General features: G+C 41.7%; 3 protein-coding genes across 4 annotated transcripts in view; 2 read left to right on the top strand and 1 right to left on the bottom strand.

The window, feature by feature from the left end:
• Positions 1-623: 623 nt before the first annotated feature.
• LOC103392227 (retinol dehydrogenase 7-like) lies at positions 624-3,218 on the top strand. Of its 2 annotated transcripts, none has more exons than XM_008328804.3 (5): positions 624-1,116; positions 1,451-1,767; positions 1,918-2,176; positions 2,315-2,478; positions 2,621-3,218. In XM_008328804.3, exons 2-5 carry the CDS (start codon positions 1,455-1,457, stop codon positions 2,842-2,844), a joined length of 960 nt encoding a protein of 319 aa, XP_008327026.1. In that variant the 5' UTR covers positions 624-1,116; positions 1,451-1,454; the 3' UTR covers positions 2,845-3,218. The 2 variants fall into 2 exon arrangements, with proteins under 2 accessions (XP_008327026.1, XP_008327027.1); XM_008328805.3 differs by having other exon boundaries at positions 973-990.
• A 256-nt stretch (positions 3,219-3,474) lies between these two features.
• Positions 3,475-8,018, top strand: LOC103392224 (retinol dehydrogenase 7-like). The gene is made up of 6 exons (XM_025063654.1): positions 3,475-3,760; positions 4,464-4,499; positions 4,595-4,925; positions 6,038-6,296; positions 6,473-6,636; positions 6,866-8,018. Exons 1-6 carry the CDS (start codon positions 3,758-3,760, stop codon positions 7,090-7,092), a joined length of 1,020 nt encoding a protein of 339 aa, XP_024919422.1. The 5' UTR covers positions 3,475-3,757; the 3' UTR covers positions 7,093-8,018.
• Positions 8,019-8,031: 13 nt separating this feature from the next.
• The window catches only part of lrp2a (low density lipoprotein receptor-related protein 2a), a 38,090-nt gene continuing 20,122 nt past the window's right edge, over positions 8,032-25,999 (bottom strand). Inside the window, 44 exon segments of the mRNA XM_025063721.1 lie at positions 8,032-8,238; positions 8,448-8,519; positions 8,596-8,712; positions 8,847-8,957; positions 9,161-9,281; positions 9,372-9,489; positions 9,831-9,898; positions 10,197-10,287; positions 10,459-10,578; positions 10,901-11,080; positions 11,183-11,406; positions 11,493-11,621; positions 11,703-11,868; positions 11,950-12,093; positions 12,177-12,308; positions 12,413-12,544; positions 12,867-12,995; positions 13,078-13,200; positions 13,295-13,432; positions 13,888-14,004; positions 14,374-14,490; positions 15,018-15,137; positions 16,598-16,726; positions 16,839-17,084; positions 17,224-17,420; positions 17,711-17,888; positions 18,078-18,301; positions 18,387-18,557; positions 18,644-19,310; positions 19,444-19,739; positions 19,815-20,016; positions 20,573-20,704; positions 21,263-21,382; positions 21,584-21,709; positions 21,813-22,055; positions 22,582-22,782; positions 22,853-23,142; positions 23,236-23,394; positions 23,510-23,675; positions 23,759-24,679; positions 24,927-25,115; positions 25,238-25,477; positions 25,587-25,800; positions 25,892-25,999. The exon segment at positions 25,892-25,999 is cut by the window's right edge and continues 32 nt beyond it. Coding sequence (XP_024919489.1) covers positions 8,068-8,238; positions 8,448-8,519; positions 8,596-8,712; positions 8,847-8,957; positions 9,161-9,281; positions 9,372-9,489; positions 9,831-9,898; positions 10,197-10,287; positions 10,459-10,578; positions 10,901-11,080; positions 11,183-11,406; positions 11,493-11,621; positions 11,703-11,868; positions 11,950-12,093; positions 12,177-12,308; positions 12,413-12,544; positions 12,867-12,995; positions 13,078-13,200; positions 13,295-13,432; positions 13,888-14,004; positions 14,374-14,490; positions 15,018-15,137; positions 16,598-16,726; positions 16,839-17,084; positions 17,224-17,420; positions 17,711-17,888; positions 18,078-18,301; positions 18,387-18,557; positions 18,644-19,310; positions 19,444-19,739; positions 19,815-20,016; positions 20,573-20,704; positions 21,263-21,382; positions 21,584-21,709; positions 21,813-22,055; positions 22,582-22,782; positions 22,853-23,142; positions 23,236-23,394; positions 23,510-23,675; positions 23,759-24,679; positions 24,927-25,115; positions 25,238-25,477; positions 25,587-25,800; positions 25,892-25,999 — 8,259 coding nt within the window. The 3' untranslated portion in view covers positions 8,032-8,067.

Raw genomic sequence — 25,999 nt, 5'->3', positions numbered from 1 at the left:
TTTGCAGTATCCTTCCACCACCCTGCGGTGAATTTCACGAAGTACACTTTTGTCTGAACCCAATTTCCAAGTTATTATGGAGTGTGTGAAAATGTACACATTCTAGCCGAAAAGTAAATATGGTTTGAGTGAAAGAGGGAACCTATAGTAAATCAACCTCTGTAACCACACGCAATAACTTATTGCGTGTGGTTACAAAGCTGGCCCAAAACAAACAGAACTCATGTGGACACCATGACAATTCAACGCTAAATGACAATTTCTTCGGTGTAATTTACCTAATTTATTGGCGTTTTTCTCACAAAATGACGAATGGCGTCTTTTTAAATTTAATTTACTTTACTTTACTAAGAGCATATCGTATACAGTATCCATAACAAGAATTAAAATATATATATATTAGGATTGGAGAAATAAAATTAACAACAAATACAATTGTAAATTGCAAATAAACAAAACTGCAACGCCAGGGATTATTATAAAGAAAAACACAAATAAATAAAATGAAATGCAAAACATCTATCTAACAGTATACATAAACGGAATAAATATATGTATGTATGTGTAAATTACAGGGAATTTTGAGCCGCATACTTTACGTTTTACCAGTTTTTCATTGGAACAGGTGGACGTTGTTTTGAAGTAGAGTTTAATTTCGCTTTTAAAACAAATACAGAAAGTTAGCATCTAACATTTATGAATGTAAATTTTGGTTAAGATTCTATTGAGGTTGGAAAGAAAAAAAGCATTGTCTAGTTATCTCTCATAATTTATAAAACTAAATAAAACGACAGATGCACCAGTCTTTGGGTGCACGTAGCAGAAAGTACAGGCAACATCAATGTCTACAACTGGGGCCTTAAACAGATACAGTATTGTTAAAGAGAATATACGTCAAAATCACGCGACGGAAAAGCGCGCACCCTCCGAAAAAAAACAAGGCTGTTTGTAGTGATGCTAAGCAACTGAGTTTACATGTCAGTGTCTGCAGTGAGTACACATTGATCGAGGCTTTAGCATCATTTACGTTATTGTCAGTGTAGCTTTTTTTTTAATTATTTACTTTTTTTAGCATTCTTTTGCAAGACTGCGGGAAGGACGTCACTTGTTTGAACAGTGAGCACTTCAATGGCTTTATAACAAATTATAAAAAAAGTCAGAGAGAGAGAAAATGATAGTGTATGATGAAATTACAATTGTAATTTTTAAATTTTAGATGAAAATGTTGTCATCAAAGCAAGTTACAGAAACATTTTTGGACTAGGGGGCGGGGTTGCGTTTTTACATTTGTCATTATTTTACAAATTTGCTTTAAAACCATTTTAATGTAAATAAGACTGACTTGTAATAAGGTGTATAAAGACCCGTTTTCCTTCAAACTTTGCATCTAAGTCAAACCGGAACTTTATTAGATAGTCAGATGTGGTAAAAACTTGAATTTCTTTTTTAGAAAAATGTTCGTGTTTGTCGTTGGACTAGTGGTTGCTTGGTTTGCATATCGCTGGTACAAAGAAACCAAAAGGATCTCGAACAGAGAAGACAAATATGTCTACATCACTGGATGTGACTCAGGGTTTGGCAACTTACTTGCGAGACACCTGGACCAGCTGGGCTTTAATGTAATTGCAGGCTGCTATACAGAAAAGGGTGAAGATCTGCTGCAGAAATTATCATCCCATCGACTGACAACCTTGCACCTGGACGTTGCTGACTCTTCCAGTGTCAGCAAAGCAGCAGGGGTCGTCCAGACTCTGGTCGGGAATAAGGGTGAGTGACATATACAGGCACGACTACATGATGTCATGAAAACATACATATATATATATATAACAATGACAATATTATGACTTTCATATGTTGACAGTTACTTAATAGCAGTTAATGTTCTTTCTTGTGTTTGTCATTGTTTCGTCCCAGGCCTCTGGGCTCTTGTGAACAATGCCGGAGTCTCTCTGCCTGTTGGTCCCTCTGATTGGCTGACAATTGAGGACTATAAATCCCTCATGGCTGTCAATCTCTTTGGAGTTATAGATGTAACATTAAGCGTCCTGCCTCTCATCAAGAGAGTCAAAGGCAGAGTAGTGAACATGGCCAGCGTGCATGGGAGAATCACCCCCACAGGTGGACCATACTGCATCTCCAAGTACGGAGTGGAGTCTTTTAATGACGGCCTGCGGTGAGAGAAAATGTTTTTTATTTCATTCTGAACATTGACATAATTGTTTGCTTTTCTTACCCAAGCTTATATTGCAGTGAAGCTGTCACATGTCAGCAATATTGTAATCTTTTGACAGCCTTTCTTCTGATGTTTCAGTTTAAACATGGCACCATTTGGAGTCAAGGTCGTGTGCGTGGAACCTGGTTTCTTCAAAACAGACATGAGTGATTTAGAGCTGGTGAAGAAAAACTTTAAAAGGCTCTGGGATCGATTACCTCAGAATGTGAAGGACGATTACGGCCACAGTTTCCTGGGGCAAAGTAAGAATCTGTGTTGAGTTGAATTTGACTTTTTATCGTCATAGAAACCACATTTTAAAATTTTTGATATCCAGCCTATTAGCTGTTCCCAAATAAAAATACATATAATAAAAATTTAACCATGTTTTACAATTTTCTTTAGTTTGTCAAAGACTGGACGACAAGGTAAAGAATCTTTTTGACAAAGACCTAATGAAAGTGGTTCGCTGCATGGAACATGGCATCTGCGCTGTTCACCCTCGCACACGCTACTCTCCAGGATGGGATTCCAAGTTTTTCTGGCTGCCTCTTTCATATGCACCCACATGGATCTCGGATAGAATTTTCCTTAGAAATTCTCCCAAACCGAAAAAATCTGTACTTTAGATTTACTACCAAAGCCAGGATTAGATTATACGAACCTAGTGACACAACAACTCAGACTTTTATATATTCTAGCTTCTTATTCATATTACTACACAGATTTTAAAATGTTTTAGTACTGCAAATTAAAGTTAATCTGGACTGATATGTGAGTTAACAATGTGATTCTAGTGTCTTCTCAAAACTGACCAAAGAAAAGTAATGCATAAATGTTTACCTAGAAACCAACAGGGTCATTTCTTAATATCATTAATGTCATTGTGGACAAAGGTCATAAAATAAAATTAGATGTACTGACTGAAACTGGGTGGAGGGTGCAGATAAAACACTGTCTGGAAATATATCTTTGTCATATTTAATAAAGATGTGAGTTCAAATTGGGTTCTTCATTTTGTGATCCCAAGCTATTTGTAGGCAGTCAGAATCTGTATTTATTGTCAACTGTGTACGTATTATCACTGCTATCTGCTATCTGACTTTGGTGATGGGTTAAATGCAGAGGTCTACTATATATATATATATATATATATATATATATATATCACTTACCTTTTGCTACATTCATTCTATAAATTCTGATAAAAACGTGAAAAACGTGTAGGTGCTAATGCTGAAAACACAGCTGAACCGAATTACAAATGAACGTAACACAGGCATGAGTTACTGAACTTTCCTCCAGTTGGCAGTGGATTTGAGGTAAATGGGAAAGGCAGGACTCACTATCTCACCGTAGCAAGAGGTCGCATAATCTGGTTTGGACAAAACGTTGATTATCAATTATCCATACATACTACAGAGACCTTGACCTTATACAACGGTTTGTCCATAGAAGCCTGTGTATAAATACGAAAGGAGTTCCCTGTGCCGACTGAGACTCGACCACAATCCTGCACACAGTTTGCAGAGAACTGCAGCAATGGTACGTGTGATTTATTTATTTATTTTATCAACAGTAGTAGTAGACGAGTAAAAAGTGATCGCGTTAAATTAGAGATTTCAAACTAATAGCAAGAGCAAGATTATTCAACTATATTATCCAATCTTTCAACTATATTCACCGATTAGTACAAGGGCAGCGTAAATTCGGCTATTCTATTTAACATCTGGCTCTAAAACACCAACTCTGGTCTGTCGTGGGACGGCTACATGGCTAACGTTAGCTAGCGACAAACTTTACATTTAGGTGATACCGTAGGCTTGAGTTTTAACTCGTGTTTCATGAGCTGACCTTTCCTGGCTTCTAACGATAATTTATATTTTTTGAGAAACTCTACATCCTCCAAACCAAGTAATGCAGTCACTTCTTTCTTCACTGTTCTCCAACTTTCTGTGCGCTGACGTCACTCGGTGCGTTCTATGCTCTACATACAGGACAGAAGGTGTGCATCAGTGTTATTGGTCTTCTAGAAATTAGTCGAAGTTAGTCGGGTTCCTTCTTTTTTTCTTTTTGTTTCTAAATAAGTTTGTATGTTAACGCGATAAAACTTCATGTCCATTAGTAATACATTGTACATTTTTCAACTTAATGAAACGGAAAAACTAGTTTATGTTAAGGAAACTTTAATTACTGATTTTTATCTTCGCAGATATTTTAAGACAACTAACTTTTCTTCTCTCTTCAGGTGTCCACAGATAATATATGGATGTATTTACTGGAGGTCAGTTGGTTGTTTTTTTAATCTATTTCAAACATTCTGTGACACTCTTTTCTACATAAACCTTAACAAACTGTTAATCCGACTGTGTCTTTCAGCTGATCCAGTCTCACTACAACCTGACCACCTTATTACTTGGGGTTGCTCTCGTTATTATCAGACAGTACATCAGAGAGTTCTACAAGGTTGGTGGCTACAGCCAGAAGCATGTGCTAATCACTGGATGTGACAGCGGTTTTGGGAACCTGTTGGCCCGACAGCTGGATTCCAAAGGTTTTCACGTCATAGCAGCTTGTCTGTCAGAGAAAGGTGCTGCCGATTTGGCAGCATTGACCTCCAGCAGACTGAAGACTGTCCTGCTGGATGTCACAAGCAGTGAGAGCATCAAGAAGGCAGTGGAGTTTATAAGCGGGGAGGTTGGAGAGAGAGGTGAGCAGGGATGACAACATGAGTCAGTCATCCTCATTTACATGCATTTGTAGCAGGGATGACAACATGAGTCAGTCATTTACATGCACATCCATCATTTACAACGACCATGTACTATATGGTTTGAACCAGCTCAAATGCAGTAACAATGGTGGTTTGGAATTAAAAAGACCTGTGGTTTGAACCAGCTCAAATGCAGTAACAGTGGTGGTTTGGAATTAAAAAGACCTATATGAAAATATATATATTTTTTGGAAAATTTGGAAAACTATCTCAAACTGCATTCAAAAAAACAAAGTTGTAATTTAGTTCTTAAGCTTAAGTAACATTTTATCTTGCACTCTCAGATTTATGTTTTAACAAACATAATTAGGTTTGTAGGTAAGCCCAACGTTTTCCTGTGTCTTGTTGCCTACAACGTTATTGCATTTTTAGGGAGTGTACTAATGTTTCTTGAAATGGGGCATGTGATAGAACAAATCCACATACACATGCTCTTTCACACACAGACACACACTGATAGGGTGCCAGTCTGAGAGAGACACTGGGGGAGATAAGGCAACCTGTACCATCCCATCATCAACTCATCAGTCTTCTACTGTCAACATGGAGAGAGTTGAGCTACTTCAGACATGAATCTGCCCACAGTTTGATAAGAAGTTGACCTTGGGTGTCGGGTCAAAAATTTCATGGGGCTCAGGGCAAAATGCTCGAAAAATGAGAAATTATCCTTTAAATATACTTGGGGAGGTAATTACTGTCCTAGTTAAACAGTTTTTTGTTGTTGTTTTTTACAATGTTGTACAAAGTGTACATAAAGCTGGAGGGAAATAGTTTAAATGATTTGTGTGTGCCTGTGTATAAGAATATTTAATAGGAAACACAGGGAGTCAGATTCCTGTCCGATGTGTCATGTTGGTAAAGATAACGTGCAGAGACTATGAATACATTTTAGATAAGTATGGTGTGTATTTTTGTATTTGTGCAGACTTTGACCGTGTTTTTCGTTGAATGACTGCGGAAGCCATGTATGAAAGGTTACATTTGAACAGATTGAGATTGTTATGCATCACTATCTCACACTGAAGTTTGTATGTTTGTTTTTCCGACAGGGTTGTGGGGTCTGGTTAATAATGCTGGCAGGTCAACACCCATCGGCCCAACTGACTGGATGAACATTGATGATTTTAAAAAGGTTCTAGATGTGAACCTGATTGGAGTCATTGATGTTACTCTCCAGACTGTGCCCCTGCTCAAGAAAGCCCAGGGCAGGGTGGTGAACGTGGCTAGTATCCTGGGCAGAATGTCTGTGCTTAGTGGAGGATACAGCCCAGCCAAAGTCGGAGTGGAATTTTTTTCGGACACCCTCAGGTAGAGCAATATTATATAAAACTGTTTAAGAAAGTTGAAAGTATAAAGAGCTTTGATAGATGTGCATAGGGAATGTGAACCTAATGATAGTTGGCTACAAATGCTAAAAAGTTGGATTAATACAACATGATTAAAAAAAACTAATTTTAGTGCCATTTGCTACATCGCCTGTGCAGGAGAGACCTGAAGGCCTTTGGTGTGGAAGTGAGCATCATAGAGCCTGGTTTCTTTAAGACGGCAGTGACTCAGCAGGATCTCATTGAGGCAGATCTGAGGAGGCTGTGGAATCGTCTTCCTCAGGACGTGAAAGACCTGTATGGACCCACGTTTGTGGATAAGTGTAAGTTGAGACAAAGCTGTTGTAGATGCTTAAAGATATTAAATTTAGTGATCTATGAATATAGATCTACAAATGAAAATGCACACTTCAAAGGCCAGACAGTACTCGACTTCATCTGCAGCAATGATAGTTTTCAGGGAATAAAACAATTAAATTATAAAAAGTGTTCTATTTAAAATGTTGTTACTGTAACTGATATTTTTCATTTTTCTCTATCCCTTTTCCTCAGATGTAGAATGCCAGAACTTCAACCTGAGTATGTTTTGCAGTCCAGATATTTCTAAAGTGACATGGTGTATGGAGCATGCACTGACAGCCTGTTACCCTCGCAAGCGCTACAGTGCAGGCTGGGATGCAAAGTTTTTCTGGATTCCTCTGTCCTACCTCCCTTCACTTGTCCAAGACTTTGTTGTATCTTTCCTCGCCCCTCTGCCAAAAGTCAGACCAAACAAATAGTAGGTTTATGAAATATACTGTATGTATAAATACCCCAACATAAAAATTCAGTGAAATAAACAATATGACAACAAAGGTGCTAACAAAAACCATTGCTCAACTTGTTTTACAAAATAGGAAATTTATTCATTCATGTCTCAGCAGCAGTATTTAAACCACGTGGGTATTTCTCAGGAATCACTATATATATATATATATATATAACCCATTTAGATACAAAAGAGATCACTGCGTAAAGAATTATCTAGCATTTATGTTTATAAAACATCTAAAGCTTCGTGGTTCTCCTCAAGAAAATCAACTACATAAATTAACTTCCATGCGATAGACATGGGTAGTGTTCAAGTATCGTCCCAAACTATTTTGGCCATCATTCCAACACCTTTTGTATTAAAAAAAACTGATTGTGTTGATTCAGAGTCATTAAAGTCAGTGAATGTGGGTAAAGATAAGTACTAGATTCAGTAGATGTTCCACAGCTGTCCAGTGTTTTGACTTGTTCTAAGATTTTCAGCCCTGGAATGAGGTAAATAAGCAGGAAATACATCTCCGGCTTTGTTGAGTGTAGTCGTAGCACATTTCTCTAAAAGTACTTCCAGTGTACGAGTACTGCACATTCAGATCACTGTGTTAATTTTCTTTATGTGTAACTGTTTATACTGATCCTTTCATGCATCTACCCCCAGTGTATTTTCTGTCAGAATCTCTGCGTTTAAAATTTACAAATATACAACATATTTATCAACATTTCCTTCAGCAGCATCAGTGCAAAGATTTACATATTGTACATCAGAACAAAAAGAATTGGCATAAGAAATATCAGAAGGCATACTCACGGACTCATTAGTCTTCATTCTGTAGATTTTTTTCCTCTACAACTTGTTTGTACACAGGCTGCATTAAAAAAATAAATTCTGTGCAAAGCATGTTTTTTTTTGTTTTGTTTTTTTTAAATTCCCATCTGCGTGAGAGTTGTTATACATCACTGTCTTCTTTAACGAGGTTGGCCGTGTCTTTGAAACTGTCCTCGGTCGGTGAAAAGGTGCTGGGACGATCCCTCTTCTGAGGTTTAGTTGGAGGGACGAATGGAGAGGGTTCAGTGGCAGATGAGTTGCTGGTGCTGCTGACAGACTTCTCATCCTTCATCTTAATCAGTCAAGGTATAAATGCAATGAAAATCTTAGGACTAAAAGAAATAACTTATCACACTAAATTTAGAATCATTGTCCTCTTGAGGCCTGCAGGGGGAGCCAGAGCCATTCCTAGCAAACTTCAAACCTAACATTAATTTTCTTAGTTTACAGTTTTTTCAACTGTGAATAAAAATCAAATGTAGTTACGATACAAAATCTTACCTCTGAGTATGAAGGGTTTTCAAATGTAGTGCTTGGTTTTAATTTTCGTTTGAACATAGTCCATCTGGACTCCTGTAAATGATAACTGGTGTGAGAGAAATGCTAAAATGTAGCTTTTAAAGTACTAAACACAGAATTAATTTCTCACCTGACAAGGTGTGGTGTTGACTGAGGATGTGGTGACAACGCCTGCGCTTTGATCCCCACGATACGTTGGGTTTTCAAAGTTGTTTTCCACTTGTTCACTGCTCACATTCACAGTCACCTGTTTTCAACAACACACTTTCTTTCACAGGGTTCGTGTACATTTTACCAGGTTATGTGACTGTAAAACCGAATTGTGTGGTTAAGGTTGCAGACCCCTGGGCTACAGTGTCTAAAATAGAATGACAGGCAGACCTGTGTGGCGTGAATGACAGCAGGATCACCAGTCAGTGCCGGCGCTGAGGAGTACAACGGGTTCTCAAAGGTGATTGGCTGCCTCCCAGCTTCCACAACAAAGTTATCATCCTATGGGACAATGTACTGATAAGTTTTCTATTATGTCAAAATGTAAACATGAAAGACATGGTGTTATTTAGTGCACTTTTCTCAGAGAGTCAACACAAGCAGTTTTCAAAAGAATGCTTAACAGAGGAGTTCTATCTAATTGGATACACTTGAGCAACGGTGGAGATTATTAACTCCTCTCAATGATCCCTACTCCCACTCACCATCTGCATGGCTGTGTCAATGAATGACACTCCAATGTGGGTCGGTCCAAGATCCACATTATCACCCGAGTGAAATGTCACCCCATTTCCGGTGTCGGTGGACTTGACCAGACTACTGAGGCTGCAGAAAAGCGGAACAAAATCTCTTTAAGTTCAAATGAGAACACCCACTCAGGGAAAGTACAACAGGCAACAGTACCAGCTGAGATACCTGGGTAGTTTGGGCATAGAGGGGATCAGAGATCCTGTTCGTCTGTAGTTGAGGAAAACCGCAGCAACTAAAGCTCCAGTGACCAGGACGATGATCATGGCCAGTAAAACAGCCAGAGCTACAGGCAAACAAGAAACGAAAAAAAAAACTGCGTTTTGCTGACAAGTCTCATACTAATCCTGACTTCTTCAAGACCCTTTAGTAAAACATTGATCATTTGTCATTACTTGGCTATTCATTAAGTAAAACTATGGCTTGCCTTGATAAACATCATTATTTAATTTGCTTATTCAGACCGTTTTTTTTTTTTTTTTTTGCAGTAAGCTGTTTTAGTTGCCAGGGCAGTGTGACAACAAACAGTTAGCACTTGAACTTAGGCACCCTATGGGGGTAAAGTAGACTAAAAATGGGTACATACCTTGTTTTAAAAAAAAGTGAACACATTATTATGCACTGTACCTGTTCCTGCTGGAGCGCCCCGGGACTTCCCCTTTTCACAGTAGCTGCCCATATAACCATAAGGACATCTAAACAAAATAACCACAAATAATCTTTAATAAAAGTAAATGTTGCAATAAACAGTAGAAAAATTCATTTAATTTTTGATACAAACTAGGGCTGTGAAAATAAATGTATTTGTGTTATCTGCTGTTTGTCTTTCTGTTCCAGAAATAAAGACATTTTTGTCTTGTTGTTGTCATATTTAATAACCATCACAGCTACTTTGTGATTAATCATATTAAAAATATTATTTACCTGACAGCCCTAGTATAAACAATGAAGTGTCACCCACTGGAACAAATGGAACCTGTAATCTACACTCACTTGCACTTGGGCAGACCGCCTTCATCAGTGTAGCAGGTTCCACCATTCATGCATCGACATGCAAGAGGCATTACATTAGGAGGCTCAATGGCTGCAAACAGGTTCAACATAGGATAAAAAAAGCAAACTGATATCACCACAACGTAACACAAAAGCAACTTAAGAACAGTAACAAAAAAGGGACAAAAGAATACACTGTGAAACAATGGTGCAACACTGAACTGCAGGCAGCACATGCAGACAGACTGTTGGTCCAGTTTACCTGCATCACAGTGAGTGGAGTCAAACTCCACCTGAGAGGAGCCTTGTGGGCAGGCACAGGTGTAGCCTCCAGGGCGAAGGAGACAGAGATGACTGCACACGTTCTTACATGGGTTTGGCACTGAGGGCGATAAAGCAGAAAAGTAGGAAAAGTTCAACTTTTTCCTATTTGGAATCACATTGAGTTTTAAATTCAACAGATAAAAAAAAAGATAATTTGTCAATAAACCCTTCAGCTTCGATGATGCTACCAATACCAGCATTATCATTATATTCATAAAAATATAACAAATAAAAAAATATTTTTTATATTTTACAGTCTTCATCTACTACAATTAAATGAAATGAAAATATAAAAAATACATTATGTTAAAAATGTGTTAGATATATAGTCACTCATATTTCCAACCCTTTCCTCTACCCTCCATACTCTGTGTTCTGACCTGAGCGGTTGTACCGGTGCTCCTGGTAAATGCGGACTTGAGTCAGCCAGGGATTAATGGTGAGAACTTTGACTTTATTTCCTTTGCCAAACTTATTTGTCTTCCAAACTTCACCCTTGTCTTTTGTGGTCCAGTAAACATGCCCCTCAAAGACATCCAGACTATGTGGATGTCCAATGTCTGGAATAGAGAGGAGACAGGAATTGTATAATTAGACTGAAGTCACCTTAACTTTCAGAAACGCACTAAGGGTTGGTCTATACTGTGAGACACATTTCTGACCTCCTGATATGATGATCCTTCTGTCTGTGCCATCAGGTCTCATGGACTCAATGATGTTTTCCTTGGAGTCACACCAGTAGAGCCTGTTCCCATTCACATAGTCCAGAGCCAGCCCAGTGGGCCAGCCCAGGTCCTCCTCACTCACCAGCACCTCCCTCTTCTGACCGTCCATCCAGGCAGATTCTATCTTGGGTTTCCTGCCCCAGTCGGTCCAGTACATCATTCTGCCAGACCACCAACAACCCAAATGATCCTAATGCTACATGCCACGATAATTGCAAAACTGTATGTTTGTGATAATTTTCCCTACCCAAGTGATGGATTGACAACAATAGCAGCGGGCTGGTCAAGATCTGTGTGGATCAACCACTTCCTGTAACGTCCATCCAGTTTGGCCACTTCAATTCGATCGGTCCCTGAATCAGTCCAGTAGATGTGCCTGTAAAGTCATACATTCTTGGTTAGCGGCTAAATCCAAACCGTGACTTGGTAAGGTAAAGTCATAATCCAGGTGGATTACCCGCCGACCCAGTCCACAGCGATGCCGTCTGGATTAGAGATGTATCTCAAATTTAGATCCATCTCTCTGACTGGGTTATTTCCATGATCATTGAATGTGGTCATATAGGCGCGTTTAATGGAGCCAAACTGAGACCCTCGACCCAGGACTGTCCAGTACACAACACCTGGGACAACAGAGAAATCAAATTTACATGATTCTTTATAACCATGTATAACCACCTTTTTGGCTGCAACTGTAATCTTACTCAGGCTTTCTCCCTCTGGATCCCACATGTAGTCCAGGGCTTTGATGTGCTCAGCATTTTCCACATAATCAGAATATTCCTCAGACGACATGTTGAACCTACGGATACGAACGTTGTCTGGCAGCAGCAGCACTGGTGAGTTTCCTGTTTTGTATTTCAGTTTTAGTAAAGAAGATTGTCAATTTTTTTTAGAAATAAAAAAGAGCATTTGTGTGTAAAATTCCTACCCTGGGAAGCACATTCCGTTCCATGCGGTTCTCCGAACGAATGAAAGCCTTCGGCACAAAAACACTCGTAGCTGCCCTTTGAGTTCTTGCACTCCTGAGGACAAGTTCCATACACTTCACACTCGTTCACATCTTTTTCCAGAGCCGACCAAAAAAAAAAAACATTAATTAAAGCGTTAAAAAGTATTATATCAGTCTTTCATCCAGCTAACGAAGTTGTTGATTTTTTTTCTTACCTTCACATGTGTGTTTCTCTGTTGTTCTGGCCTTGTAGCCAGGCCTGCAGGAACAGAGGAAACCTCCTCCTGTCAGGTCAGTGCAGTTATGTTCACAGATGTTGTCACTGCATGTGTGACCAGTGCCATGGTCTAAAGTCACAAGTTAGAACGTGACCAGTGCCATGGTCTAAAGTCGGCAAGTTAGAACACATGTAAGAACAGATGGACTGTACATTTTAATGTCAGATTTTATTTGTTTACTGATATATTGTCTAATGTAACAACCGTGTCACATTTAACACAGAACTGTTTTTTTTCCTCAAGACTGAACTAGCCTTCTGTTAAACAGAAGAAAATAAAACATCTGTGCAACCTAACACTGCCTTCCACTTTAATGTGTATTTATTGAAATCCAGCCTAGCGAAGGTACTTTGTATCGAAAATACAGACAACCATTTGTAATGTTACTCACGGCAGCCAAGCTCATCCGACTCATCTCCACAGTCATCATAATCATCACAGGCGTAGGCATTAGGGATGCATTGTCCATTACTGCATTTATACTCTTCATTTGTGCAGGGGCCATGTGTTGGGCTTTGACCTGGTCACAGAGAAACAAAGTTGCATCAAAAACAGAGCTAACGTAGCTCTAAGTTTCAGTTTGGAATAGTTTTCAAATTTACAGCTTTCTTGTCTTTCATCGGACCCATCGCCGCAGTCATCCATAGAGTTACAAAGCTCGTGGCTGTAGATGCAGCGGTTGTTGTCACAGCGGAAACGGAATGGAGTTTCACACTGAATGTCCACTGCAGAGACACAAAAGCAACAGAAAAAATCATGAAATATTATTTCACACACATTCACCATTATTGAGGTTTTGAGGCTCTCGTGATGACGTACAGCACAGGTGGAGCTCCTCATCAGAGTTGTCTCCACAGTCGTTGTCTCCGTCACATTTCCACTGAGGCTGCACACACACGTGAGTCTTGCACTCAAACAGGAATGGAGGGCAGTATGTGCCATTGGGAAAACGGGGAGCTAGAAGTAAAAGCCACAAGTTAAAAAAAAATATCTGTTTTACAGTTAAATTGAATGAGGAATACAGACATTTACTAGGGTTAGGGATAACCTGATGGACTGATCCCCTACTTTATATATTAGTATATTATTAGAGTATAAAATGATTTCTTATAATTAACTGAGCCTGGTGATGTGTCAATGTTACTTGTTTTTCCAAAATATTAAAATATTTAAATAACATGCAATGTTCAATGTTCAATATTGAGTACAAAAAGTACAAAATATCCAATTGAACAAAAGTTATGAGCTCCCTGCAGTACCTGTGCAGACCCCCTAGGGGTCGCCGACCCCCTGCTAAAAATCCCTGACTTTGGAGAATTTAAGAGAAAACAAATGCATGTGTACAACTTTTTTGTGTGTGTTTTGGTATCCAGAGTAGAACACAGAAAACCATTAGTAGGCAGAATACTCACAACAGGTTGTCTCATCTGTGAAGTCCAGACAATCTGCGTTGCCATCACACTTGAATCGCTCTGCGATGCAGTGACCACTCCCACACTGAAAGTAGCCAGGATGACAAGTCCGCAACTCTGCAATACAAAAATACTTCAGATAAAAACACACTTTTTTTCCCAGAGGGTATAATACAGCAAAAATACTTCAGATAAAAACACACTTATGCAAGTATCTTGCAGGATAAAAGGACACTTTAACACCCTGTATTTCTTTTAGTGCCAGAATGCTTTGTCAGCATTTTGTGCCACTACATGGCACAAGTTCTTCAGCTGGGTTGATAGTGATTTTTTTTTTTAAATAAATTAAATAAATGACTCTTTGGTGGTCCTGTCTGTCTGTGCCATCCTTCCAAATGTGGAGTATTGTTTCTCCTTTGTTTTCTGCCGCACTCTGTTGCTGACGAACAGCCAAACCTTGCGCCAAAACAAAGAGCCTCCACTTACCACAGTCCCTTTCATCTGAGCTGTCCTCACAGTCGTTGTCATGGTCACAGACCCAACGGTCGGGAATGCACCGCAGATTGTCACAACGAAACTCGCTCTCCGTGCATACGCGTGGAGCTGAGAGAAAAACACAGATAGTAAAGAAATAAAAATAACCAACAGCTAACTTTTTATAAATAAGATACAATGTTATTTTGCCTTTAAATACACAAGCAGTGTGAGCAACATCTAATAACCCTCCTGATATCACAAGAGCATCCACAGGGCGAGCAGCCTCACCACAACCATCATCGTCATGGTTTTTGTCTACTGGACAACATGCTGAATTCTCCAGGGCAAGAGGTGACACACTCCCTCACTGGCTTTCTGACACACTGGAGACAGTCTGTTTTCTACAGCAGATGATAAGAGCACCTCTCTCAGCCCTTTGCTGTCAGCAGAAGTGTCAAAGCTCTCACAAGGATAAAAACACTTCTTTGTCATCAACACTCCCTACTTATTTTGGGATTTTGGAAGCAAAGCAGAGGTCCCATAATAAAACACCATTGAAGATGTGGTTTCACATTTCAAACAATCACTGTTAGTTCATAATCACAGGCACTCAAACGTGTTTAAACTTGGACCCTATCAGTGTTGACACTTACCGCAGCTGTGTTCATCAGAGTTATCACCACAGTCATCGTCGCCATCGCACCTCCATCTCAGCGGGACACAGCGGTGGTTGTCACAGCGAAAGTCTCCATGAGGATCGCAGGTGAGTTCGTCTAGGAAAAGAAGAGACACAAAAGAATATGTTGTTAATTTAATAGGTTATTTTTCTCCAGTTGTTTAACCACTTTCTGAAGTGTTTTGAGAAGAAAATAAAAAGATAATTAAAGCTTGTTCAAGTCAATCAAAAACAATGTTTGAAAATTACTATGTTTTTCTTACAAACAGTTTGTTAGAATATTTTAATTTTTTCCCTGCTTCAGAAGTTACTACAGATAAATAGGCCTATCTTAATGTTGTTATTGGCACTACAACAATGATCACTCATTTAATCCTGTTTTGGAATTGAGAGAATGTGAATGAATACATTGGTTAACCTGGAATTTCTCTGTTCTACATACATGTTCCGAGAAGATTGAGCTGCTCTACTTCTATTGTTATTCAAGGTTTTCTTCCAACTCCTACTTGATGTTTTTAATCTTAAATAATAGAGTGCCTTGTTGGTCACCACAAAAACGTATCAAAAGTCTTGGGAAGGGAAATGAGAGTATCAACTTTTTGATATTTGTTTTCCATGTATGTAATAAAGTAAATATTGATGTCTAATGAAGGGATTTTAATTCAACTGCAACAGCGATAGTGGGAGGCGCACAACATGCCTAAGACAGATGGGTGACCTCCACACAGGAGATGAGAAGCACAGAGGGGAGTGGAGTGGAGCAGAGCTCATCTGAGCTGTCTCTACCACACGGTGCTGGGGGTCGAAGATAGCGTAAAGTTAGCGAGTCCTGCCCTTTGAGCCCTCCACCTGGCCCATCTGCTACATTCTTACAGGAAGATTAGCACGGATCTCCCCTCCTGCGCGGGCATGGCACTAATGGAGTGAGAGTCTCTGATAAGAGACGGGAGGGCCGCAGTGAGTATGTTTGGACTCTAGCAAATTACAAAGAGCTTTGTGTGAACCCTGCCCCCACGCAAGGACAGAGAAGCAACCAGACGTACATACGTAGACCTGTAGCACTGGACAGCTCATAAATCTGTGGTGTTCTCAGGGAGTGGCAAAGAGTGGGAGAGTGGCGAGACCCTCTCCATCAGCATCTCCCACAAACTGTGTGTTATGTTCTACAGGAGGCTGAGGAGTGTGCTAATTAATCCTCACTCACTTCTTCAATTCATACTCCTGTTATCAAGGTGTTATTCGTTTTTTAGTTTTTTCCCAGAATACTTTTCTGGATTGTGATTACAATATTTTGACCCAGAAAGTCTTAACACAGTATCCAGGTACGGTAATCAGCATCGTCGTATTACATACATCTCCCTGATTTTGGCCCAACAATCAAAATACTTAGTATCCAGGTACGGTAATCAGCATCGTTGTATTACATACATCTCCCTGAGTTTTGCCCAACAATCAAAATACTTCTAACTGTCACTTTTTTGAGTAGTTAATGTATAGCTTTTTATCAGCAGTAATATCTGTGTCAGTGGTCTGGTTTTTTTTTAAGCCAACACTCACCACAGCCCTGCTCGTCGCTGTTGTCTCTGCAGTCATTTTGGCCGTTGCACACAGACCACAGCGGTACGCAGCGGTAGTTGGTTTTACAGTCAAACTCTGTGTGATTATCACATCGAAACGCAGGTCCCACTGTGGTCCAAACAAAAGGATTCATTAATAAAAAAATGCTTTGAGACAATGAGCGGATAAAACAGATTTCTAAATGATTAAAATAGACAATAAATATACATATGCCACTTACTGCACTCCTCCAACGGTTCATCAGAGTTGTCACCACAGTCATCATCCACGTCACATTTCCAGTTCTGAGGGATGCAACGGCCATTACGGCATTTGAACTGTCCAGGGCGACAGGTCCTGGTAGAGCAGTGTGCAGGGTCCTCGTCTGACTGGTCTCCACAATCGTCCTCACCGTCACACTGCCATGATTCGGGGACACATCGCTTATTTGCACATTGCCACTGGTGACTTTCACACTGGTGTGTAGCTAGAAGGGAGATTAAAAAAGTGTTGAATAAAACTGCTGAAAGAATAAAAAAAATCCTGCTATGATTGCTAATCCTTTATTAGCAATTGTTTCAGCAAAAAAGCAGCTGATATAAGATGAGTGAAATTACACATCTTACCACACAGAACAGGATCCTCATCAGAGCCATCGTGACAGTCCTGGATGCTGTTACAGAGAAAATGTGGACTAGTACAGTTTCCATCATTGCACTGAAACTGTCCCAGTCTGCAAATGCGTGGTTGACAAGTGGACGGTTCATCTGATCCGTCAGTGCAGTCCCTCTGACCATCACATTTCCACCAAATAGGAATGCAACTATTGAGAAAGAGATAAAAGAAGAAAAAGACTCACTAAAAATGTAACAGCAAAATTGTTATCATAAGTACTAAAGATATTAGAATATAATATAAGAGACCATAGACCAAGATACAATAGAGTAACAGATGCAAAACAGCTGTGTGCCAATCAGATTATTATGTACTATTTCATCTTGTGGAAATTGTTGTTTGTTGTAACCAACAAAACGTCAATCAGGTGTTGCTATTACACAGATAGATTTCCAAATAGGGAAGAATGAAATAAAGGAACAAGACATTTCAACAAACCGTTCATTGTTGGCACATCTGTACTGTGTGCTGGAGCACATGGGAAGGCATCGAGTCAGGCCTCCTATCTGGACACTCAGGAAATGATCAGGGCACTCGCAGGTGTGTCCGCGACCCCCGTGTCGGATCAGACACAGGTGAGTGCAGCCGCCGTTGTTCACTGCACAAGGGTTGTTTGCTTTGGGGAAAAGAGCAACAGTTGGTTAAGGAAATCTCAGTTTAGCACAGCTGAGCAAAGACAGGCCAGGTATTGTTTACCGTTGGAAAATACCCTTTTCTCTAGAGAAGGTTAACCTTCTACTTTGAGATTAAAAATATAAAAAAAGAGAAAATGTTCTGATAAAGAAATTCCACAGGTTGAACTCACAGATGGGTTGTCTGTAAGGATGACACACGTGGATATCAAATGGCCTGTGCGTGGTGTTGACCAGCATCTGACGACCTGAGCCATTGTATTTGTTGCCTTTCTCCACTGTGCGCATATTCCAGTCAGTCCAGTAAACACTGTCCTCAAACACTGTGAGAGCGAACGGGTGAGGCAAATCTCCATCGTACACTGTGTGCCTGTGTTGTCCGTCCAAGTCTGAGAACCTGAGAAAGGAAAGGTCACGGGGTCACAGGTGTCGCCACACCACAGTTTAAATGACCGAGACCACTTCCTGACAAATGCACTTACTCAATGTAATTGAGATGAGCATCAGACCAGTAGAGCTTGTCATTAGTGTAGTCGATTGTGATCCCATTGGGCCACTCTATCTTGGTGGTAATGACAGCTACTTTGTTGACTCCGTCCATTCCAGCACGACCTATGAAGGCTTTGTTCCCCCAGTCTGTCCAGAATACATATCTAACAGCAAGAACAGAAAATCACTGTATCAATAAAAAAAACAAAACAATAATAATCAGAACTAAGACCGGTTTTTTCCCACTTACCCATATTTTGGATGCAGCACAATGGCTCTGGGGTTTTCAAAGCAGTAGGTATTGTTGGCATCAACACAATGCTCGACCAGTTTCCTCACAAACCGCCCATCCAGCTCGGACACTTTAAGACAGTCCAGTGTGCTGTCTACCCAGTAGAGTTTCCTCCCTATCCAGTCGACTGCAAGCCCTTCGCCGTGTACGACCCCGTTGACAACCACCTCTCTGTTACTGCCGTTAAAGTACATCCTCTCTATAACTCTCCGGCTCACATCAATCCAATAGAGGCGCTTGTCGACACGATCAAAGTCGAGGGCAACCACACTGTTCATGTCCTGCAGGATCAGAGAGTACGCCTCACCGTCCGTCGACAGGTTCCTCAGGTAGTAGCGGTTGCTGAAGATGAGGTACGGGGAGATGTTGCTGTTTTGACGGCATCTGTGGCCGTCAGGCTCCCGCAGGTAACCCGGGGCACACTTGCACACGTAGGATCCTACAGTGTTTTCGCACACTTGGCTGCACACACTAGGAGTCTCTTCACACTCGTTCACATCGTCGCAAGTCTTGCTGTCGGACATGAGGCGGTAGCCCAGGCGACAAGTGCAGAGAAACCCCGTGGGTGTGTCGGTGCAGTTGTGATCACAGTGGTGAGTTGAAGTGTCAGTGCATTCATTGATACCTGAAGGGGAAGGAATAAAGGAGAACATCAAGCCTACAGCAGATGTCATACTATTGCCATCGTACTTAGGTGCTAAATTAGTAAGAATACATCCACACTACAGTCATACCATATAAACTGTCATGTTACTCACCGCATCCCTTCTCGTCGCTGTTGTCGGAACAGTCATCGTTCCTGTCACACACCTGACTCAGAGCGATGCAGTGGCCGTTATCACATCTAAACTCTCCGGGTGGGCAGGTGGGTGCTGGTGTGTGGCACCTGTGCTCCAGCTCATCAGACTCATCGCCGCAGTCGTTGTCACCATCACACACAAAGTCATGAGAAACGCAGCGGCCATTCTGACAGGTGAACTGGTGTTGTTGGCAGGGCTGGTAGGTACAGCTCTGTTCATCACTGCTGTCACCGCAGTCGTTACGGCGATCGCACCTGACAAAAAATATCAACGTCTATCAGACTCAGTGTAACACATGGAGTCTCTTGACTGATGTGTTTCTCACTAACCTGTAGGAACTGCGTATGCAGAGGCCATTGCTGCAAGTAAACTCGTTGACGCCGCAGGATCTGCGTGTGCAGTTTTGATGTTCATCTAATGCATCCACACAGTCTGCGTCTCCGTCACATACCCAGTCACGGGGAATACATTTCCGCTGGGGAGGCCGGTTATTCACACAGGTGAACTCTGCACTCGAACAAGTGCGATTCGCTGAAAAAATGATATTTAAGTTTAGGCGAGTAAATACATTTTTGTTTGAAGCCAAAAATTCCAAGCTGCATTTTAGAACTAGCAACCTAAACCCTAATGCTTTGTCCATCTAGTGTGAGTGATTCGCATTGTTCCAAGAATATTTCTGTGCAGGGGCTCAGACAGACGTAAAAACTTATTTTCGGAGCACATCCTGGTGAGAATACGATTTTGATCCTCCCTGAGCCAGGAGGCCAGAGAAAGAAAACATGCACAAAGTAACGAGTGAGGCAGCAGAAATCAGGAATGTCAGCTTCTTGAAGTGAAGAACTTCCACAGGAGATGAAGACACTGGGTACTGACTGCCAGGGTCTCCCCCTATAACACTCCCCATCCTGATCTATCAGAGTCCTGAATAACAACAGCATAGAGAGAGCAGGGTGTTGTGGGGGGTGCAGTAAGGAACACCAGGGTGTTGGCTTATCATGGGAGGACGTGAGGGAAGAGGAGGATTAAAATAAATGCTAAGTTGGAGTGGAAAATAAAGAAAACAGAGAGATAACATAAGGTTGCATACCACAATTATGTCTCTGGTCTTCATCACTCATGTCTCCACAGTCGTTGTCCCCGTCACAGATCCAGGACGGTGCAATACACCTGCCATCATCACAGCGGAATTGATCTGAATTGCAGGTCCTGACCAGTGAGGCTGTGGAGACGAGGGTTAGTGTGGGGACAAATACACTAAAAGGCTGTGCAACATATGCAAGATGATTTAAAAGTATACATATTCACTTCTAATTATATCACTTTGCTAATCTCAGATTATCTTCCCCCACTACATTTCTAATGAGAAAAGCACAATAGGACACTGGCTTTCAAAGCAGTCACTGCATCTCCACATTCCCATGCAGGGTGAGTTGTCTTAACAAAAGCCAAAGTGAGGCTCTGTAACCCCTGGAGGACAATGGGAGGGGGAGGTGGTGTTTGCCAGAGGACACTGAGGGGTGTCACCTCAGAGGAATGCCACACACAATGGGAGGCCTGGCTGACCACATCCTCCACAAAGACATACACCAGTGACTCACACTCTCAGCCACATCACTCACTGCACGCTGTCTCACAGCGGCACAGAGATGAGGACTGCCAGACAGACACAAACACAATAACAGAGCAGCTGATAATGGGGCGGGGGCAAGGGCAGACACACACAAAAGACGGCAGGGCTGTATTTGGAGTGTGTGTGAGTGAGTTGTGCAACACTCACTGCAGGAGTGAGGCTCATCCGAGCTGTCAGCACAGTCAGCTCCTCCATCACAGTACCAGTGTCCCGGGATGCAGCGGCCGCTGGAGCAGCGGAACTCACTCTGGGTGCATGTGGATGTAGCTGTGTGGAGGAAAACAAACCATGAGGTTATCCAGGGCACTGGGAGAATCATGCTGCAGAACAATATGTCTTGATAAATGTGTTGTTCCAATATCAAGTTGTTCTGAGATCTCCGTTTGTTTGAAAAAAATCAAATTAAAAAAAATCACCAAATACCTAATACCACATCCAGAAATACATGGTTACAGTAGCTGGACTCACCACAATGTGTTGGGCTTTCATCACTCATGTCACCGCAGTCATTGTCGCCGTCACACAAGTATGAACGTGGGATGCAGATGTTGGTGGACTGACATTTTGTCTGTTCTGGTTGACAGGTTCTCTCAGCTGAAACATCATCACATTTCAAGACAGATTTACAGAAAGAATATCTTCCAGGTCTGGATGATATCACTTTTTTATTTTTATGTAACAATAATGGAAGACTCACGACAGTTCTGTTCATCAGAGGTACCGTTGTCATAGCAGTTGTTGATACCATTGCAAACATAGTCTTTGGCAATGCAGCGTCCATTGCCACAAGCAAACTCAGTGTTGGGGTCACATGGTCGGAACAGACACCCCACCTCGTCGCTGTTGTCTCCACAGTCGTCATAGTGGTCACAGCGGTAGTGGTAGGGAACACAGCGCCCGTTGCCACAAGTAAAGACTGTGGGCTCACAGGTATGGAAGGCTGCCAATCAGAATCAAGGATGGGTCAGTGAGTGACCACTTACAGCTTAGAGAGTTAGGAAACACACAGAGAGGCAACAGACACTCGTTTTACCTGAGAGCACGATAAAGGACGACAGCAGAGGGACTGCATGCAAAGATACGTGTACATTTATTCAAGTGTTAGTATTTTGTAATTATTTAGATAAGGAAATTTGACACGACATGAGATGTACAGCAAACATACACACCGACATAGTTGAAGTGAAGTTTAGATCCTGAGAAAGAGGTTAGAAGGGTTAGTATGAGTGACTGACTCAGAAGGAAGAATGAAATTGTTAGAACAAATCAAACACCTCTAAATTGTTCAGATGGAAAATAAATAAAATATGGAAAGAAAAGGAATTTACAACTATGTCTATAGCAACCTCTGCAGGGGAGAAAGAGCACTGCAGGGTAGCTACAGACTCATTCTAAAAAATACAAATTTCTTTTTTGCACAAACACTATCTTTGAAATATTTACTTTTTGTAATTAGAACACCCTACCACAAACTCTCTCCAACTCATCACTGCCATCGCCACAATCGTTGTCATTATCACATTTCCACTGGGCACGAATACAGCGGCCATTCAGGCAGGTAAACTGGCCTGCCTGGCACCGAGTCCCGTTGTCAGGGATGCAGTGCTTGTTGTCAGCCAGGTACCAGCGACCTTCTGATGGACACTGACACTCAGGTCCATTGGGTCCTAAAAACAAAGTTTTGATATTATCTTTTATTAAAATACGGTGTTTAACTGTAATGACCACTAGTTGTACCTGGACTACAAATGTGGCTGCAGCCTCCATTGAACTGCTGACAGGGACTATCACACTGCTGCTGCTTCCTGCTGGCCACCACATGAATGTCCATGGGCCGAGATGGAAGGTGTTGAATCATGACCCTCTGGTCAGAGCCGTCGTGCTTGTTGGCTCGATAGATGCTGCGCGTGTTCCAGTCGGTCCAGTAGATGAACTGGCCGAACATGGTCATAGCAAAAGGGTAGATTGCAGTGCTGACGATGACCTCCCGATTGGAGCCTGTGAGAGAAGATCGCTCAATCTTCTGTCTGGTGGCAGAGAAAACCAATTGGCAGAGTTAGAGTAACACCCCAAAAAATAACCAAGTACATATTACACGTGCTGATTTCCTTTCAACTTACAAGCTGGCGTCTGCCCAGTACAGCCTCTCTTCTTCATAGTCCAAGGTCAGTCCGTTGGGCCACACAAGACTGTTGTTTACTATCTCTATTCTGAAGTTACCACCCAGGGTGGCACGTTCAATTTTTGCATGGGTTCCCCAGTCGGTCCAGTACATGTATCTGAGGAAGAAGATATAACTTAGAACTTCATTTAATTTGGCAGTACTTTTATTCTGAGAGATATAAGAAGCAACCAACGATAAAGAGAATAAAACAAAAACAAAAACAGTCTTACCCCCGACAGGGATCTAGCATGATGGCCCTTGGCCTAGACACATGAGCAATAATGGTCCTCTGAGAGCCGTCCACAGACATGGAGCTGATGCTCTGATTAACATAATCACTGTAGTAAATTCTCCTGTTTATCCAGTCGTATGCAATACCATCAGGAGCTCCAAGATCTGTGAAAACACGTGATCAAAAAACTTTGAGTAATATTTTTATCATTGTTGACATCAACAAAGAACCAAAAAGTGAAACCAACCTGAAACCACCTCCACTGGAGCTGACGTTGGAGAAGACAGGCCAATGTAACTGATCTTGCTTGCTCCAGCGCCAGAGCTCTGTGTGAAATAGATCCTCCTGTCTGTGGAGTCAAAATCTAGAGCCACAGAGGTACGGGGGACGTTGACCACAGGAAAAGGCAATGAGTGATCCTCAGGATCGAGGCGCAAGCTGCGCACTGTGCTCTCAGTTGTGTAGATGAGATAATCATCTCTGGATACCACACAGCTTTCACTGTCGGCAGCAAGATTCCCAAATGCACAGCTGCATTTCTTGTTACGAGAACCAGGCAGTGCGAAACAGAAGTGGGCACAGCCTCCATTGGCTTCGATGCAGGCATTTAAGTCAAGCTCTTGGGCAGAGGTTGGCTGCGTACGCTGGTCAAAGATGGTGACGTCTCTCAGCATGTTAATGTTGTCTCTGATGACTGCAGGCTGCTCAGTGCCACCAGGCTCTTTGCTTGCTTGAAAGACTTTCTTCAAATTTCTGTCTACCCAGATGATGCTATTTTCAAACACTGTGATCCCATATGGAGTTGGATAGCGGCTGCCGTAGCGGACTATCTCTGTCTCTCCTCCATGAGGGTTGACCCGAGCAATCATGTCCAAAGAGTCATCCACCCAGTAGACATAGCCAGTTGACCTATCCAGAGCCAGGCCTCGTGGAGTGATGATGCCTGACGAGACTAAAACAGTGCGATTGGTCCCATCCAAGAGTGCTCGCTCAATTTTGGGGTTCTGGCCATAGTCTGCCCAGAACAGGAATCTGTTTCTGGGGTCCACAACGATGTGGCGTGGCATGTCCACCTGAGTCTTTAAGAGTACTCTTCGGAAAGTGGTGTTTAGGCGAAGCACCTCCACATACGTCTCAGTCAGGAATGCGTTGGTGAAATACAGGTTACCTGAAGACAAAGTTAGACAGACCTTAAAATTTATAGTAGCATAAATATTTTTCTCACTATTAATAGTAAATTAGCCTAGTGTTTGATATGGTTTAAATGATGTATGATATAAACATTTACCAGTAATTACATTGTGATATATAATAGACTTAAATCACATATTCCACATGGAGATAAAACATGTAAAGTAAAATATATTTTGCCAGGTGAAAATGAACTTAAGATCCACCAAGGAACGTCTGCATACCTGCGGCCCAGTCCACTGCAATGCCGCGTATGCCGTTGCGACCTATTCCAGATGTCACTATGCCACGTAATCCCGAGCCATCTGGCTTGATCCGTCTGACCCCATTCTGAGCTGCCACAGTGCTGCTGAAGTCACACCAGTAGATGAAACCAGACTGCATGTGTACATCAATGTGTAAAGCATTACGGCCTGAAAAAAGAAAAGATCATGTGAGAAGCTTTAAAAAGTAGCTGGATCTAGGGTACAGTTGTCAACCTTAATAAATAAGTTCATTGTAAAATTGCAATAACGTAAGTTACAGAAAAACTGACCTCTCCCAGCTACAGGCACCATGGCCTCAGAGTGGTCTGCCCCTTCTAGACTAAAGCCTTTGATTGCAGACAGAGTGGAGATTACAACATAGGACTGGTAGGCCGTGCAGGTCCTGTTGTCGGCACTGAGTTTAAAACCTGTTGCACACGCACAACTGAACAGGCTGTGCGGCTTGGGCAAGCACAGCTGCTCGCAAACTCCCACATTGTTTGTGCAGCCATTGGACGTACCTGCAGAGGCTGAATGTCAGGAGATGAAACGGTGTGAGAACGGCATGTAACTAAAAGATAACAATGTGATGGAAATGTACTTTCTGCTTCACCGATGATGACTCCCTGCGTTACTCACTCTCTCTGTGGTGCACTTTTAGAACTCTGAGTCCAGAAACATTGTCACGCAGCACAATCCTGTTGGCACCTGTGGATTTGTCTGCACGTTCAATGACCTCAAAATCCCGGTCAGTAAAGTAGAGGTAGTTCTCATAGACGGCCACGCCCCAGGGGTGAGACAGGCCTGTTACTATGGTGAAGCGATTAGTACCGTCTGGATCACCACGTTCAATCTATGGGATAGGGAATTATAACAACCACCAGGTAAATGGATGTTGACATTTTTGAGAACTTGATTAATGGAACAGAAAACTACATTCCCACCATGCCAGTGCTTGTAACTGCCCAGTACAGCTTGTTCTCCCGAATATCGACAGTGAGGAACTCAATGTGGTCAAGATTGTGGGTAAACAAGATAACAGGGTTCAGGCC

Source organism: Cynoglossus semilaevis, chromosome 16, assembly GCF_000523025.1.
Source record: "Cynoglossus semilaevis isolate Cse_v1.0 chromosome 16, Cse_v1.0, whole genome shotgun sequence".
NCBI classification, from domain to species: domain Eukaryota; kingdom Metazoa; phylum Chordata; class Actinopteri; order Pleuronectiformes; family Cynoglossidae; genus Cynoglossus; species Cynoglossus semilaevis.
This window is presented reverse-complemented; position numbering and strand designations above follow the sequence as displayed.

Excerpts from the sequence above, each read along its gene's own strand:
- LOC103392227 (XM_008328804.3), top strand. The coding sequence starts at position 1,455 with ATGTTCGTGTTTGTCGTTGGACTAGTGGTTGCTTGGTTTGCATATCGC. Across the intron at positions 2,177-2,314 it reads TCTTTTAATGACGGCCTGCG|TTTAAACATGGCACCATTTG; the intron begins GTGAGAGAAAAT and ends CTGATGTTTCAG. Across the intron at positions 2,479-2,620 it reads CCACAGTTTCCTGGGGCAAA|TTTGTCAAAGACTGGACGAC; the intron begins GTAAGAATCTGT and ends AATTTTCTTTAG.
- LOC103392224 (XM_025063654.1), top strand. Across the intron at positions 4,500-4,594 it reads TATGGATGTATTTACTGGAG|CTGATCCAGTCTCACTACAA; the intron begins GTCAGTTGGTTG and ends TGTGTCTTTCAG. Across the intron at positions 6,637-6,865 it reads ACCCACGTTTGTGGATAAGT|ATGTAGAATGCCAGAACTTC; the intron begins GTAAGTTGAGAC and ends CCTTTTCCTCAG.